General features: G+C 43.0%; 1 protein-coding gene across 2 annotated transcripts in view; it reads right to left on the bottom strand.

Moving 5' to 3' along the window:
* PLCB4 (phospholipase C beta 4) overlaps positions 1 to 18,762 on the bottom strand; it is a 407,328-nt gene that overhangs the window by 82,249 nt on the left and 306,317 nt on the right. For both annotated transcript variants that reach the window (XM_039530679.1, XM_039530678.1), the window contains 7 exons: positions 18,028 to 18,121; positions 17,275 to 17,354; positions 16,699 to 16,783; positions 9,478 to 9,568; positions 8,228 to 8,323; positions 4,345 to 4,445; positions 2,406 to 2,441 (listed from right to left, as the gene is read on the bottom strand). In XM_039530679.1, coding sequence (XP_039386613.1) covers positions 2,406 to 2,441; positions 4,345 to 4,445; positions 8,228 to 8,323; positions 9,478 to 9,568; positions 16,699 to 16,783; positions 17,275 to 17,354; positions 18,028 to 18,121 — 583 coding nt within the window. The remainder of the gene's footprint in view (positions 1 to 2,405; positions 2,442 to 4,344; positions 4,446 to 8,227; positions 8,324 to 9,477; positions 9,569 to 16,698; positions 16,784 to 17,274; positions 17,355 to 18,027; positions 18,122 to 18,762) is intronic.

Genomic DNA, 18,762 nt, shown 5'->3' with positions numbered 1-18,762 from the left:
TTATAAAGGCTCTATAAGGAATACCAGAGTGGGACCTTTTCTTGTAATCTGTAGCCCTGGTTAGGCCTATCAATATTCTCACGTGACCTACTGTGTCAAGAAGAACAAACTAGAAGGGAATTTAACCCCATGCATGCTGTCACAGTCTATCTTAAAATACATCAGCATTGTAATACAGCTTTTCATGTTCAGAACGCAATATTTCTCTGTTACAAAATATTTTTCTATTATACCAGGAAACCATGAATAACTACAAATATTGCAAAATCATTTTTAAGCAAGGAGCATCTGTCATTCTTTAGTGTTGTTACAGATGCAATGTAACTTACTCTACTGTACCCCAACTACCGATCATCATTAATTTCAGGGGAAAGAGAAGGAAAAGCAAATCTATTTTCCAATATTATGCCATACACTTGTGACCTGAATTATGATGCTGACACATATTTAAAGAAAGAAATAGAATGACACTACCTTATGCCACAGTCTGATAGGGCTAACACAGCCATACAGAAGAGTCTAAGGGGGAAGAAGGTGGAGCTTGTTCTCCTCTTACTGCCTCATGCAACTCCATAGCTGGAGGGCACAATCTAGCCTTGAAATACTGAGGCCCACTCTACATGAAAAAATTAGGCTGGATTAACTATGTTGCTCAGGGGTGTGAAAAATCCACATCTCTGAGCGACGTAGTTAAGCCAACCTAACTGCCAGCATAGACGGCATTAGGTTGATGGAAGAATTCTACCAGCGACCCAGCTATCACCTCTCGGAGAGGTGGAGTACCTACACCAATAGGAGAACCTCTCCCGTTGGCATAGGTTGTCTCTATAGTGTAGACAACCCATTAGGCTGACAAGGAAGGGCATCACCTGCCAGTTACTGATTGCCTGAGAGAGCTGAGTGACCATGGTGAAGCCCATATTGTCTGGTTTGCAGTTCACACTTAAATTAAATTTTCCATGGTCCATATAACCAAACCAATACTTTATTTTAACATTGTTAACAAGGCCTGCTTCCACAAGCGGTCCATGGGAAAGTCAATGAGTGTTCCACATGCAGAGGGGCTTCCAAGATTGAGCTCTTGATACGTAAAACACTAATTCTGACATTCTGTAGCAGTGCAGAATATGACTTTATCATCATGCATTTTTTGTTATCAGGTTAATTTTTACCAGTCTGCCGACTACAAATTAAAACAAACCTCTTTAGGTCTGTAGGCCATAATTTTTCAGTCTTGACTAGTAATTTTGGATGTCTCAATTTGTGGGAGGCCAATTTGAGACATTTTAAGGAAGCCTGATTTTCAGCAAATGATGAGCACCTATCCTCTGAAAATCAGGCCCTTTCAAGGTGTCCAAAGCTGGCCACTCAAAATCACTAATCACTTTTCACAATCTTGGTCCTAAAGTGTATAAATGAAAAAATGCAGTGGGATGGAAATCAATGAGAGTTTGTATCCTACTACAGGAGAACAGGGCCCCAGGACTATAACCATACAATACTCTAATGACACAAGAGTCCTCCCAGTTGAGGATGTTCCAAGGCAATCTCCTGATTATTAACTTTGATATATTCACTTACACATAATCTGTAGACTAAAAGGTCTGACTCTCATTGCAATATCCACAGCAGTGGATCTAGGCTTTTAAAACAGGACTGTAGGATTTGGGAGTAAGAGGATGGGATGCCACTTACAGCCATCCCCCCTGAGCTGAAGGAATGGTTACCACAACACGTGGCCTTTGTAGAGTGCTGGAGTGAGTTAAGGATGAAAAAAATCAGGATCCCTGTAGACCCGCATCTCAAGAAAAGACGCAGAATCCCCCTAAAAAGCAGAGGAGACTGAAACAAAGTGGTCGGGAAGGGCTTTAAATGACAGAAAGGAAGAAATGCAAGGAGACAAGTAGGAGGAGGGAGGAAGGGAGTGAGTGAGACTAGCAGAAGATATTCTTGGAGGAAGATAAATGCACAAATCCCAAGGGAAAGAAAAAGGAGGAAAAAGAAAAAACAGAGAAAGAGATAAATAAAGTGGAGCAGGATGAAGGGAGCTGGAAAAAAGTTGGCGTGATTTCTGTCAATCCGTTTTAAGGAATCACGTTCCCAGGCACATGAGATTGGGGTGTTGTAGTTTCTACTGGGATCAGATATTTCTAAGTGAGGGCAGGTCATGCATCCCTGTTTGTCCCCCATTAGTATTATCCCACTGATTTCCCCCAAAATCCTGTGAATAAGGAGAGTGGGGGAGATGGAACGGCAATCTATTGGCCATCATTACAAGGAGAAAAGAGCCACAAGGTGCAAAGAAATAGAGTGTAAAATAGTTATACAATTATGAATGTATTGTAGATAAAAATGTTTATATATAAAGAAATATAATAGAAACTACAAAACATCCTATGTGTCACCTTTTTATTGTTTTCTTGTTCAGAATCTTCCAGAGCCTAAGGAAAAAATATACATACACATTACCCAAAGAAACTGCAATATGAAACACTCCTAGTTATAAAAGAAAACCCTCAAATGGTTAATGCATTTGGCAAAAAGTATATCCCCTTCCAACTGATTATACGGTTCATCTGTCATTTGACTCTCAAAGGTTTGCAGTATCTTTCAAATTCATATACAAAAGGGGTGGAACGATACAGCTTCAAGTAATGGTAATAGGAAGGAGGACATCATGCAGTTAAGTCCAAATCTAGTTGTAGTATCATGCGGGAAATGGCTAAAAGCTCATGGGGAGAGATTGAGAGAGAGTGCGCACACATGAAAGATCATTTGCCATCCTATATTCAGGGTGTCCAGACTTGGAGGGCATCTGAAGATACAAGGATTGCAGCTGCTCTGTGCTACGTGCTGTAAATGTCCAAATGTGGATGAATGCGGCTATCTGCCCCAAGAGACTGCAAGGTTACTTGCCACTAGAGTTCCATTCACTGAGTGATTCCCTGTGCTTTCTTCCTTCAATTATAAGCTGCTACCACTGAGAACCTTAGACAGGAAAATAGTGACATGGCTCTCAATGTATGTACAGAGAGAATCACAATTTACTGCCAAGCCATAGATCAATGAGGGAGCAAAGTGGGGCTCATGCAGAGGATGGCTGACCACTCGGAGTAACCAACAGGGCAGTTGGGGGCCTGCTAGTTCAATAAGCAAAACAGCCCTACAGCAGAGAAGGAAAATCTGCAGTTCATTCGGAAGCTCCGTAAAAGGTCCTGAAGAAGCAAGGATGCTGAATCAAAGACAAAGCAAGCAGGCAGCTCTGATGACTTGTGATACTGCTGTTGAGGGACAGGTTGCGAAAGGCAGTTTGTACAGCAAGGAGAACTTCACCAATCAGTATTTCTATCTCAAACAAGAGCCACAGCAAGCCATGCAGGAGAGAAGAAGGCTAGAATGCTTCAATGACAGAGGAGAATGCTACAATACCTCAGTGGCAAGCAGGCTCTGGTGCCCTGGGAGCCAGCATAGCTTAATTTTCAATTCCACTGTACTGTATCTAATTACGGACAAGTGCTATACCAAGTAATGTTCGCTTACCAAGTACAGAATGTCAAACCACTATGATAAGGTGGTGGAATCTCCATTCTTAGAGGTTTTTAAGGCCCGGCTTGACAGAGCCCTGGCTGGGATGATTTAGTTGGGGTTGGTCCTGCTTTGAGCCAGAGGTTGGACTAGATGACCTCCTGAGGTCTCTTCCCACCCTAATATTCTATGATAAGTACCAGTGGAAGAACAGGCCCTTGTGCCCACTCTACCTGCTGAGATCCCAGTGCTATCCTCTTCAACTGGGGATATTTTCCTACTACCCGATCTATTTCACTGTTTCATAAATGCACAGCAAGTTGTAGTGGGTGCCTACTGTTTAGAGAGCCCGGCACAAAAATAACTGAGGAAGTCTCTGAGATAAGGAACGGGCTGAGGCCACACCAGGAGTATTACAGGAGCGACAAAGCTGATATTCACCCCATAGTATGGTTCTTAAATTGTGACACACAGTTCACAGCCAGGTACTGCTATGTAGGCAGGAAACTGTTTGCAGCCGTGTCTAACAATTTTTGGCCATATCCTGCAGTCTGTGCACAATGATTTCCCAGGTATAGCTCCCATTTGCTACAATAGGAGTTTTGCTTGAATAAGCACAGCAGGTTTTGGCTTGTTAAATTTTATATCACCATGAATTTAAGTGTCAGCAGTTCTGCTAGAAAAATCCCTGTGTGATTCATACTGTATTTTCTCCTATAACTAACACATAGTGTGATCCTTCCGCAAAATGAAAGGTCTTTCCCAGCCATCTCCATGGAAAAATCTTCCAACATGAATATATGTCAGAAGCAAGCCTACCTTTTTGACACTATTGGCAACAGCTTCTTTTTGACTCAAGTCATCTGCAGAAAGTTCAGTTCCAAATTTTAATTCTGGATGGGCTTCTTCTTCTTGCTCAGCTACGCAATAATGAAAAGGAAGGAAATGAGCGTGAAAAACAAAGCAGCAGATATTTTTGTGGAACCTGTTCAAAAACCATCACACCACTGTGAATTGGCTCATTTTCTAAAGCGAGTAAAACTAAGGAGGTAGAAAGATTTCCAACAAGTAGTGAGTGTTTAAAATAAGTCCCTCAGATTCCTTGGTTTACTAGCTTTTATCTAGTAAATACTAGCCCCCATTCAGTAAAATGGTGTGTAAGAATAAATCTGTGGCTCAGACGTAGATACTGAGAGATCAGTTTAGCATATTCTCGGAAAATTCATGAATTTGTCATAGGAAAATGTAAAAATCATGGACCTGGGGTAAAAAAAATGAAATGAAGCCGGGGCTCTTTAAATATAAATTCAAATGTTTTAGTGCCACCACCTGAGTTCTCATATGCCTACACCCATTCTCTTTGCTTTTATACATTCTCTTTTATACATGGATCTCTTTCATTTATTTTAACAAATTGTTAGTGGCTTCAAAGGATCCAGTATGGTCTCTTATGTACAGATTATTTTAAAATGTATTTATCTATTTAGATTTAAATAATTAAAAAAGATGCCTATCCAAGCCTCTAGGTGCCCTAACACATAATTACTAATACAGTAAAATCCCAGCAGCATTACAGTAGTCATTTCAACAGGATCCCAGCCAGCCAGTTACAGAACATTCTTTCCACCCCTTCGTCATCTAGGAAACACCCTCAGCCCACTCCAAAACCCTGCTGAACAGGTGTCTTTTGCAGCACGGCTGGCAGGTCACCAGATCTGGGATACTTCAGACTGAGTGAGGGAGCAAGTTCCAGACTCCTGACCACCCACAGAGAATGCATGGACAACCAGCCCTTCTCTTTTATAACAAGAGGAGTCTAGCTCAAGCATCTTGCTGAAGGCAGCTGTGGCATGGGGAGAGAGATGGTCCCTCACATGGGCCAGTCCTAGGACATTTAGGACTTGACAGATGGTCATAATCCAACACCATAAACTCAACCTAGAGACCAACAGGCAGCCAGTGCAGATCCTGATGTCAGAAACTCCCCACACAATGCCCCACTGAATAAGTGAGCCACCGTGCTCTGCACCACCTTCAGTCTCCAAATGATTTAAAGGTACAGCCCCGTGTAGCGTGCACTGCAACAGTCCAATCACGAGAACAGATAACACCAAGGTCCAAAAACAGATAACACCAAGGTCCACATCCAAAAGGAGAGGTTTGCAGCCTCCTAGCCAGGTGCAGATGGTAAAAGTTGATTGGATCACTGCTGTAATATGAATGTCACACAGCAGCTGATGGTCTAGAATCACCTCTGAGTTGCAAACACAAGTGACTAATGGCAGATGTACTGCCTCAGCGTAAGAGGCGGATAATACCTCTGCCATCTCCTCCGGATGCTTTCCCTGGCAGACTCATTGCCTCAGTCTTGTCTAGGCTGAACTTCAACCGGCTCACTTTGATCCATGTTCCAAACTCAGCTAGACATGGGCTGAGGCACTGAACCACATTGTTCAAGTTGGATGAGACAGAAACACACAGTTGAGTGTCATTAGCATACTGAAGACAATGCACCCAACACCTTGTTGCTAACCCTCCCATCAGCCCCAGATACAGGTTGAACAGACCAGGTGACAGAATGGCACTTTACAGCAACCCGCTTTTGAGAGCTTCGAAAGAGGAGCAATTGCCCACAGCTACCCATTGAGATCTCTCCAAGAGAAAGGAATGGAACCAGCGAAGAGCACCTGCCTCTACTCCCACCAGAGTCTGCAGGCAAATCAACACCATCTTGTGATCTATGGTAATGAAGACAGCCGATAGGTTTAAGAATACCAGCATGGACACCTAGGGCTTGTCTTCACTACAGGGCTAAAATGGTGCCGCTGTGATCAATGCGGCGGTGTCGATTTAGTGGGTCTGGTGAAGACGTGATAAGTCAATGGGAGAGTTTTCCCACCTCAATGAGGGGCGGAAGCTACGTTAATGGGAAAGCGTATCCTGGTGACATAACATGGTGTCTACACCGCCCTAAGTCAGTTATGTTGCTCAGGAGGGTGGGTGTTTTACACCCCTGAGTGACATAACTTACATCGACTTAAGCGGTAGTGTAGACAATGACCTAGTCTTCATCTATCACTAGAAGGAGACCACTGACAAGCATGACCAATGCAGTCTCTTTGTCAAAGATAACTCTCTATCCAGATTGACGGGGTCGAGGATATCAGCAGCATCTAGATACTGTGAAAATTGTCTTACCACATCTGTCTCCACTAAACGTGCCCAAGAAGATTCAATACTCATAATGATTAGCTGGATTGCCAGCATCCAAAGCATGACCAAAGGCTGCACTATTGCTTCCTTCAAAGCAACAGGCAGTTTGCCTTCTCTAAGAGAGGCAATGACGATCCCATAAGCAATGGGCCCAGTGTTTCCCCCACTGGCCTTCGCCAGCCAGGAACGACGTGGATCCAAAGCATTTTCTGACTGCATTGGCAACATATTGTATGTGTGAAGAGAGATATTAATACATAGATGGACAACTTCAAACCAATACGTTAGAAAAGATTGATGTTCAGTACATGGGAGAAATAGCTTCTTTTGTAGTGCTTATAATGAATTGAAAAATTAAACTAGCAGTTTCAAGGGATACTGGCAGGATTTTTTGCACAGAAAGCATAATTTACCTGAAGAAGAAATACAAATCAGCTCCCATAATTGTATAAAAATGTTGCAGATCCTAGTCTACCATTTCTATCTCCCCCTGCTCCTGCTGCCCCGCCTTCCCTCCGTTTAAAGATGAGCTAAAACAATGGGTCAGTGGATTAAATACAAGGTACCCTGTTTGGACAATTCCTGATATCACCTCCAGGTGGTGAACTAGGTAGAAGGAACAATATTCAAATGCAGTCAATGCCTCTCTCATAACAGATATAATAGTCCAGCACCCTGGTTTGACCTTCCACAACTTCTATAGGTAAAGCTCAATCGCTTCAGATGGAGAGTGATCAGACGGGCTGTTAATGGCTATAAGTAGGGTCTTTGTGACTCCCCCCTTTGACACTGAGGCCAAATAAAACATGTAGGTCACATTCCTGCAGACTGCGTTTACTGGCAAGGGCTCCGTGGTTTCCTCCTGGACTTTGCACAATGCTCTTCTCTCAACTACTTACACTAACACACGTGACTTGACCATCTATGCAGATGCAACTGCAATACATATATCTTCACAACTTCATTCTGCTTTTCTTCTTCTGCAGCACTTTTAACCTCTGCTTTTCCTCAGTGTATTTTTGCTGTTGTGTTCTCCTACCCCTGTATGCAATCCCTCACCCCAGATATCTCAAAGGGTTATCCCGGAGATAAATTGCAAAGAAACAAATCAACAAAATAAAATAGGATCAAAAGCAGAACTATGTTCCAACGGCAACAGCAGCACAGCAGATGCAACGAAAGATGAGACATGAAACTTCTTTTGCTAACGGTCTAATTTGCTTTGTAACATTTTCATTTCTTTAATTTTACGTGGGCTTCAAGTTCACAGAGTCACTATTTAAAATCTAACTGAAAAACGTACTTATGAGTTTATGTTACAAGTGGGAAGCCTATAAATTCAGTGGTTGTGAGGATACGGCAGGTTAAAGTGAAGCAGTTATATTAAAAGGCTTCTACTGAGGTTCAGCAGCAAATGTCTATATGTACTCGTCCCTCCTTTTCCAGCATGCAAGCAACTCCCGAGAAGCATAGCTTATTAAATCCTCACCGCTTTCTATTTCTTCTTCATTGTCATCCTCCAGGATATTGACAGGAGCAGCTGTTTCCCCAGCCTCCATCATACTTTTCAGTGCCTCAAGCTGTTCTATTTAAAAAATAAAAAACAGAGAGAAAATAAACGTTAGCCATGTGACGAATGGCTCGTATCCAAAATTAAATATTTTAACTCAAATTACATGAAGAAAATGCTAAATAACTAGGGCCTGATTCTGACAGGGGCTTGAATTTAATAGGAGTGGTGGGTGCTCAGTACCAATTAGGGTCAGGTCTGCTACAAAAGGACTTGAGACCTGTTGTTGTTAGGGATAGTTTGATAAAACAGTTATTACCAATGCTGGATCAAAAAAAATGATCAGGGGCGTCTTTCCAGTGACCTCAAGAGCCTTTGGATCGAACACATTACTGCCGTGGGCAAGTCCTGGGTAACAGATGGCTGATCACGTTCACAGCCTGATACATTCCATATTGGAATGGGAATTTTACCTCAATATAGTGCAGGACTCTTATGTTATTTCTGAGTTGTGCTTGTAAGTTGCACCGTATGAGCCAATCCTAAAGTCAATGGGAGTTTAGCCACTGTCTTCAATGGGAGAAGGTCCAGGGCCAATCAGTATGGCTATCGTAGGAACCATGAATACCCCAACATCATTATTCATGCACAGCTGAAGAATACCAGGATTGGCAAGAAAAGAAGAGTCATTTGAAATTCCATTTCAGTTTTAAGGGTTAGTCTGTAGTCTGGTTCTGTAAAGCAAATCCAAAGGCCTGTTGCAACTTAACATTAACAGATTGAGTTTTGGAAGTTGTGAGTGTGGGTCTGATGCAAGAAGAAGTGGGTATTCACCCACGAAAGCTCATGCTGCAAAACGTCTGTTAGTCTATAAGGTGCCACAGGATTCTTTGTTGCTATTTCAGTTTTCGTTCACCCTGGCAGGTGTGAAAAACACAACGATGACAGCACACCTGCTCTATGACAGATTCCATCTATGTTACATTTTAGCGTGGACAGCACAGATTAGGACCCAGAATTCCATTTCAAGTTATACGTATTTATAATCTCTACACATTTATACAGAGGGCAAAACTTTGCCACTGATATGAAACACAAGTGAAAACAAAATGTCATGCATAGTGAATATACAGTATATTCGTAATTTTGGAAAGTTTGATAAAACATTATTCAGTTATCTAAAGTGCATAAGTTCGTATTAATTTAAAGGTTCAATTAACTTTACTTACTTTTTTCCACTTCAGGTTTCAGCCTCTTGTTTTTTATGAGTATCTTTCTTTTGAGATCATTAGGGGATGGTAAGGGTCTTCCTGGTTCAAGCTACAAAAATGGAGAGAAAGGCTTAGTGAGCATGATTTGCAATGATAGTCTCATTTAACCTCTCTGACCACACATTTTGGGCTGGATTATGACTTTAGGACCAGGACACTGAGGGCTGGTCTTCACTACGGGGAGATCGACGTTGCTGCAATCGATGCAGCCGGGGTCGATTTAGCGGGTCTAGTGAAGACCCACTAAATCAATGGCAGAGCGCTCTCCGGTCAACCCCGGTACTCCAGCTCCCTGAGAAGATTAAGGTAAGTCGACGGGAGAGCATCTACCATTGACACTGCGCAGTGAAGACACCACAGTAAGTCGACCTAGACCTATTTAAGTAGCTGGCGTAGAGTAACTATGGTCGACTTTCCCCGGTAGTTGAGACAAGCCCTGACTAAGCAGAACCATGGAAGGGCTGTTGTGCAGCCAGGGCAAGATGGAGACAATGACCTAAAGGGAGGACTTCCACTTCCTCTGCGGCCATCCCCTCCCTCCAAATGGGAAGCACGAGATCCCATCCCTCTCTGCTCATGGAAGCATGTGAAGTCCTTTAATTTTGTTCACCTATCTTGCAGTCTTGTTTAATCACTACTCTTGCCCCTTTTAGCAAAACACGTTTAGACATCTATTATTTCCACCTCACATTAAGGTTTGCTAAATTCTGAAAAAGAGAACAGGCTGATACAAAAATGTATACCTCCATTGGTAAGAGAGACTGCTATTATTATTTATCAAATCATCTGAAAACTGAATTCTGCTCTACTATTTTCTCTCTGCTGCTCATAGCTTTCACAAGTGGCAGAATGGGTGTGCTGCCTGACTACCACCCAGAAGAAAAATACCTCAAAAATTAATCGGTAATAATAATATTTTACAAAATACTCATTTTTTGATGACCACAAAACATTTCACAAAAATTAATTAACACAATGCAAGAGTGTGGCAGGAAAGTATCATCATCCTCACTTTACAGATGGAGAAAACAAGGCAGGAAGAGATTACATAGCTTTAAAATAAAGCATTTATCACCTGAGCACTGTACAATAAATAGAAAAGGAGTCCCTCCCCTGGAGAAATTACAATCTAAATAGACAAGACACAGAGTGGGAGGGGAAACTGAGGCAGAGAGAGAGCAACAAAGTGACAGAGGTAATGCCACAGATCACTAGCATAGGCAGGAGCAAAACCTAGCTCTCCTGATTCCTAGTCCACTGCCATATCCACAGGACCACACTATCTTGGCAACAGTCAAGTCAGGAGACTGGAGTATCAACTCGGACATTGATTTCCTGTGTGATTTTGGGCTAGTCACTTAACCTCAGTTCCCTAATATCAATTTCCTAATTTGCTAAATGTGACTAATAATACATACCCAGCTTAACTTACCACCGTATTGTGAGTTTCCAGCAACCAGTGCACAGTCCTGCAAAGATCTATCTATGCGAGTAGTCCTTAGCCAGGGGATTAGGACTATACCTGCCAGTAAGGGTTTGTAGGATCATGTTTTTGATGTTTGTGGATGGTATCAAATGCCAAATGCTACATATGTACTAAGTATCATTAAATGACTTGCTCCATATTGGGAAGGGAGAGGAATACCATCTGTTGGCCCATCACTCTCGGCTCTGAGGTGGGCAGAGCATAGGACAGGATCCCATGGGACAAGCCCCAGCACACACATAGGAGTACAGATTTGGGTGGTGGGGGAAAGACCTGTTACCCAGTATCACAGCTGAAAAGGACAAGGGGTACATTGAGGTAGAAGTGAGTTGGGACTGGAAGATATAGCCAGGGTTAGTAAAGAATCCTAGAACAGGGAGGCAGATCTCTCTGGAGTGGGTGGAGTGTCTAGGTATTCAACCACCACATAAAAAAATAATCATCATCTGGTCAGCTCTGTCACTGTGCAGGACCAGCATCAACAGCCTCTGGGGGAAGCCACTGTCAACCCACCACACCCTGATACCCAAATACAAGGAGAAGCAAACAAAGGTGGCAAGCAGCACGTGGAACCAACAACTGATACATCCCTCCAAGCTAATATTCATGTTTCCATTATAATTAAGTAAACTCAATCATTCAATTCCAGCAAGGGGATCATGTACAACAGGGGTGGGCAAACGTTTTGGCCCGAGGGCCACATTGGGGTTGTAAAACTGTATGGAGGGCCAGGTAGGGCAGGCTGTGCCTCCCCAAACAGCCTGGCCCCCAACCCCTATCCAACCCCTCCCTCTTCCCACCCCCTGACTGCCCCCCTCAGCCTGGCCCCCTGACCCATCCAACCCCCCCCGATCCTTGTCCCCTAATCACCCCCTCCTGGGACCCCTTGCCCCTAACTTCCCCACCGCTTATCCAACCTACCTGCTTCCAGTCCCCTGACTGCTCCCAGTCCCCTGACTGCTCTGACCCTTATCCACATTCCTGCCCCGACAGGCCCCCACGCCTATCCAACCCCCGTTCCCCATCTCTCGACCCCTATCAACACCCCCACCCCTGACAGGCCCCCAGGACTTCCACACTTATCCAACTCCCCCATCCCCTGTCCGCCCCCCAGAATCTCCACCCCATCCAACCGCCCCCTGCTCCCTGTCCCCTGACTGCCCCCTGGTACCCCCTGCTCCTTATTCAACCCCTTAGGCCCCTTAACATGCTGCTCAGAGCAGCATGTCTGGCAGCCGCGCTGCCTGGTCGGAGCCAGACATGCTGCCGCGCTGCTCGGCAGGAGCGCGCAACCCCGCCAGCCAGAGCGCTGCCCGTGCAGTGGCGTAGCTGCAGGGGAGGGGGGACAGTGGGGGAGCGGGGAGGGGCTAGCCTCCCCAGCTGGGAGCTCAGGGTCTGGGCAGGATGGTCTTGTGGGCTGTAGTTTGCCCACCCCTGATGTACAACAAACTCAACATGTACAATGAGGATACAGTGAAGTCTAGGTTATCATCAACTGTGACCAGCAGTGAATATGTTTTAACTCCACTAGATGTCAGTACAATCAGGCTTCATTTCCCCTACCTCTAAAATATCAGTCTGCAATTAAAAGCTTAGCTAGGTGCCCCTCTGGGAAAATATCTGCTTCAGCCAGTCTCACGCCTGTCCTGAGTTTTCCTTCCAGAGACATTTAAAACAGCATACAACTAAGCAAGTTTCAAACTTGCACCAGATGCCTTTTGAAAGTTTGCTTGATGGATGTGTGCCTGGAGGAGGCAGAGTGACAAAACTAGAGACAAGCAAGAAAAACAAAACATAAAACAATGAGCAGCACTAAAGAGCAGAGACCAGATGAGGCTAGAATTGGGTCCTGAAGCAGCAGTAGCCACAGAACTCCTGGTGTGGCACCTTTTCTGTCTGGTCACAGGGCCATGAGAAGCAGTCACGTGTGAGAACTGCGCTCAGGTTGGGGATGTTACAGCCAGCCACACATCTCTGCATACCCCTCCGAGTATGGGAACATGGTCTCTATTAGGCATTCTTGCATCGTAACTACCCCTGTCAAATTTAAGAGAAGAGAAAAAAGCACAGCCCTGGAGAAGGCGCCACTAGGCAAAAGGGACTGGTAGTCACCAGGGACAGTAGCAGGAAGGTGAGTCATAGGACTCTCCTGGCTGTCTTTCTCAGCAGAGTGGTGCAGCTGATAGCAGCTGTTCACCTCTGACATTTGGTGGCTGCTGCCAGAGAGTTTGAATGGTTTTTGCAAAGCAGCGGGCAGGCCCTGGAACAGCGGTTCTCAAACTGTGGGTCAGGACCCCAAAGTGGGTCACCACCACATTTTAATGGGGTCGCCAGGGCTGGCTTAGACTTGCTGGGTCTCGGGGCTGAAGCCTGAGCCCCACCGCTCAGGTCCAAAGCCGAAAGGGCTCAGGTTACAGGCCTGGAGTTGAAGCCCTTGGGCAGCATGGCTTGGGTGGGCTCAGGCTTTGGTCCGCCTTCCTGGGATCGTGTAGTAATTTTTGTTGTCAGAAGGGAGTCGCAGTGCAATAAAGTTTGAGATCCCCTGCCCTAGAAAATAGGTTAGGCCAAGGTTGAATATTGGTAGGCCATGCCTGTTAAGAATGCTCCAGCATCTGCTATATTTCCTGGCTATGTATGAGACTGAAATGCACGTGGATTTTAGTTCTCCTGACTGGTCCTCCAGTTGCTGCTTCTGCTGGGAGCTCTTCATTCAATTCAGTTCCTAATGCATCACTGAAGCAGCCCAGATTCCAAAGCTTGATCTGGACCATGAAGTATGAAATACAAGATGCAGCTGAAGGCACTACACCCTTCCCTTCCAGGCACATATGATCAATTACTTTGCATCTGTCATGTTCTTCTGCACCAGATATGAACTGGTTACAGAGCTTGCTTATACACACCAGATGTGTTCATCATTAGCTCCTTTAATGCTCTGACTGAGGTTCATTTAAATGAACTGTATTTTACACAGTGCCTCCTAAGGGCTGAACAGCATAGTACAGTTTAGCATCTGGCTGTCCATTACTTGCAAAAACTGGCCTGGTCGGTTTGCAATCTTCTTGTTCTGAATCTGCCATCGGTAGCGTTTTATCTGTTGATTGTTCTTTCTGAGGAACAAACTGTAGATGTCAATGGCTCCTTTTGAACTCTCCAACGTCAGTCACAATCACATATTATATTGGTGCAGAATTTATTTATTTTTTTGTATACAGCGACAGCTGAAGTTGTCCATCCTTTTTCTCCATCCATTTTTACATGAGCATGGTCACCAGGTTCTAGACCTGGCAATTCTCTGAGTGATGTCTGTTGTAAAAATATGTTCAGAAGCTCTTGTAGCCTTTTTTATCTGATTTGACTACGATAACCAGGCAGTGATGTTCTCTGAATTTGCATAAATCTGCAATTAGTCTCTTCCAAGGTCTCCCTGGTGTGGGTGTTTGTACACTGTATGGTTCAGCATTGTCTCTTAAGTTGATTTGTACTGGATAACCTCTCAGAAGTCCAATATCACTAAATCCTCTATCAAGTTCTTCCACCTCTCTCACCGGGACCATCATGGCTGCCATGCTACAGCTGAGAAGTTGCTCGTCTTTGATACTTTGATCACATCCATTCAGAATGCAAAGCTTTTATCTTTGCAAGTTGTTTCTATGGTGAGCTGATCCAAGCCATTCAGTATACCTCCAAGGCTAGTCAAAGCCGTGTCAAGCTGTGACTTCAGCTCTGAGAAGGATTGAATGTGATTGCAAGTCCCTTCTATGATGACTGTGACATCAGCTCCTGAGTCAATTTAAAACTCAATAGTCTTGCCATGAATATTTAATTTCACTCTCCAGGTTAGGTTCTATGTCTAGAGCCCTGTGTGCATACAAAAATTTGGATTCACAACCGATCCGAATCCGCGATAATTAACTTCTATCCGACCCGCAATCCACACTCCACCGTTCATATGTATCTGCATTCGCACCCATGTCACTGTTAGAGCCCTGCACAGATACAAAAATTTGGAGCTGCATCCAATTTGCAATCAGCAAAGATGGTAAACAATACAACTACGTCCGTGGATGTGGATATCCGCAGATTTGCAAGGCTCTATCTATGTCATCACAAGTAATAGATATCAGAAACAGTGGCTCTTGGTTGTCCATGATATGAGTCAACTCTCTGACTGCTTTGGTGCAGCAAACAGCTGCAAAAAGTCCACATTTCATACATTCATTACATCATGTGCCTCTGGCTGGACATGCATAATCTCTTGAGATTGACTTTTTCTACTTATTGTGTATGTAGGCTGGAATTGTCACTGTTAACTTGGGAGTTCTCTCTCCTTGCCTCAGGGGTTTTATGATAATAACTTTTAACACAGTTTCTAAGCTAGCTACAGGTTTTTAAGTTTGTCAAGTTTCTCTAGGTTTCACTGTTTCACTAGTTCAGACTGTTTTGCTATTTAAATAACTGAGGTTAGGGTTAAAACTCTCCTCAATTTCAGCTGCTATGAAAAGTTTTTCATCTGTTAACCCAATAAACCAGTCTGAGTCTGATATTTTCATGTTTTGCATTCCCCAAATCAGAGTTTTCAGCCAATGTATGCAGAATTCTTATAAAACATTCAACATTTTCCCCCTGGTTCTTGAATTCTGTCATGAAAACATTCTCTTTCATAAACCACATTTCTCTGAGGTATAAAGTATGCATCAAACATAGCCAGAATCCTTTCATAGTTATCTTTGTGACAGTCTGCAGTGAAGTCAAAGGATTTAAAGATATGCTTCACTTGCTTTCCCACAACATAAATTAAAGAAGATACATGTAGGGGAGGGATAGCTCAGTGGTTTGAGCATTGGCCTGCTAAACCCAGGCTTGTGAGTTCAATCCTTAAGGGGGCCATTTAGGGAACTGGGGCAAAAAATGTATATAGTTGGGGATTAGTCCTGCTTTGAGCAGGGGGTTGGACTAGATGACCTCCTGAGGTCCCTTCCAACCCTAATCTTCTATGATCTCAAGTTTGTTTGCAATTTGAAATCTTGCAAAATACTGTCTATCCATTGTGAAGATTTGTCAAAGCTGAAGTTCTCTAAGGCATTGAAAAGTGGCATGTTGATGAGATCCTGCAAACTTTGTGGCTGTTCTTTGTCTGCATTTTGTTGCTTTGTTCCTTCTGTTTCTGTTCTTAGTGTAGTGGTTCTTCTGTACCAGCTGTGGACTGGCCACAGTGTTTGCTTATACACACAAGATGCGTTCATCATTAGATCCTGTAATGCTCTGCCGGCTATGGCTAAGATTCATTTAAATAAGGCTTTTGCACATAGTGCCACTTAGCATTAATACAGTTTAGCATTAAGTAGAGCATCAATGAGTGGAAACTACAGAGAGACAAGGTGGTGAGGTCACAAGCAAAGGAACTACACTTGGTCTATTTTATAGGGCAGGCAACCCTGCTTGACTCAGCATGGGGACATGGCTCCCCAACCCTTGCCAGAAGTCCTTCACCAATCCCTGTTCAGAAGAAATTAAATGAACCAGCTAAGGACAAGCACCCAAAACCTGAGAAGCCCCAAATCAATAGTGATGTTTGAAAACTTAGGCCCAGGCACACAAGTTTCTCCACTATTGGTGATGTGACCCCAAGTTACTATATCTCGCTAATAAAATTAACCCAAGATATAAACACAATTTTTAAAGATACATACTGGATGTGTTTCTAGAGGTTGCTTCAAAAGGAGATCGCCAAAATAATCTTCACAGTATTTTGACATCTTATACTGTTGGTATTTGCTGAAAAAAGTGACATTTGTTAATTTCTTAAGATTCTCTCTGTCACCCCTCCCCCCAAAAAACTCCAAGCCATCATTCAGCAACAAAAAAGTGAATATAGACGTAATACAAGTATTTCATGTAATTTGCTGCCCACTTACAATAAAATTACAAGACTTATAGTACTTTTAAGTGTTTATAAAAACCTAACTAATATAACTGAAATGCATTTATTTAGAGCAAAGCAATGTGCTGATTAAATATTATTCAGTTAATGTGACCTTCAAATGTAACTCACTGCTGAATCACAGCATTATTAAACCACCGTAAAGCTTGACCTTTGCGTTAAAGCAAACATCCCTGAATCTCTTCAAAGCGACATCTAATCTAATTTATTTGCATAACCCTGTTACAAAGTTTTCCAGGTAAAGCTGAACTATTATGAGCCTTATCATAGGTACAATTGCTCTTTCATTGCACTATTAAAAATGGAAGATGAATATACTTTATACCTGCAGTGATTTTCAAATGAAAGAATAACAGGATACTCAGATGTAACAAATGCAGTTTCCTTAATGGCTTGAATGACATCCTTTAAAATGCAAAGAAAGTGTTCATGTTAACACACATCAAGTGGCAATCATGAGTAGAAATATTTTACAGACACAGAACATGATGGATTTGCAAATGAAGCAAAGACAGACGGAACAAATTGTGTCTATTTCATTTCTCCATTTACTCCTACTCACTACCTTGCACGCCATGTTTAAAAAACTCCCTCTTCACCTGTGGGAGGAAGGTGATAGCAACAGCCTCAAGCTCAGCGCTCCTCTGAGACATAGGGATCTGACAGCTGATCTGTCCGAGAGGAGGATTTTGGCTGAAGGGACAACTCCTGTGTTTCGCCTGTCCCTTCCACCGGTAAGGGGGACTTTCGCAGCAGAGACCATAAGAGTGGCAGGTTTTGGAGAGACTATGCAGAGGCCTGAGTGGGCTCCCCGCATGCTTTCATGCAGAGGGGGGTGGGAACAGGTAGTGAGGCAGAGGCAAGCTTTTAAGAGTTCAGGACATAGGAACCACCCCATTCGAATCATTCATTCCATTAGGATGTAGTGCCAGCCATGCAGTGTTGTAGTGTGGGATTCCTTCTCTCTGCAGAGTTCTCTACTTGCTAGCTAAATTTCCCAGTCTGGGTGCTGAAGAGAGGATTTGGGCTTAAAGTTTGATTTATAAATTTGAAGTTACCAGTGATATATATAGTCTACCTTGAAAAGAATATCTGTACACATTGCTTTCCCATGTGTTATTATTGGTTCTTGGTCTTCACCTTTTCCATCCCAACAATCCAGTTCAACACATCTAAAAACCCAATAACAACTATGTCAATTTCCACAATATTTCAATAAATATATAAGCCATTTGACAGAAGCTCCAAGCAATCAGTCTTGTTCAGGAGCAGAGACTACAATAAATAACATTGCAATTTTAGAAGCAATACAATTCCTCTCACGCTGTAATACACAAACTCTTATTTCAATTTGATTTTATAGCTATGGACATATTACATTAAACTCTGTGTGTATGAGAGTGCAAAATGTCTGAGTGAAAGTGGGTTTTTTTCCAGCACTCCATTATTTACTCTCTCGTTAGCTAATTTGGATATACCATATCTATGCACTGAAAGTAGTTAAACTGGAAGTCATAAACCGATATCCATGTAAATGCAGATTGGCTTAATTGCACAGCACAAATCCCTCTGAACTGCAGAAGTGTGCAGTCTACATCTTCCAACACACCCTTCCCCCCACAATACTACAACTTCCTAAAGGCTACTCTTTCCATATGTTTTTGTACAAAAAGGAATTTTACTTATGATATTTTTCATATGTATCACACTTGTTATATTTACATGGTATCATATAGAATTACCGAGGTAAATAAAATGAAGTATTTGATTGCCCCCAAACAATATTAACTATGAAAGCCATTATCCTGTATTT

This window comes from Mauremys reevesii, linkage group 3, assembly GCF_016161935.1.
Source record: "Mauremys reevesii isolate NIE-2019 linkage group 3, ASM1616193v1, whole genome shotgun sequence".
NCBI lineage: Eukaryota > Metazoa > Chordata > Testudines > Geoemydidae > Mauremys > Mauremys reevesii.
This window is presented reverse-complemented; position numbering and strand designations above follow the sequence as displayed.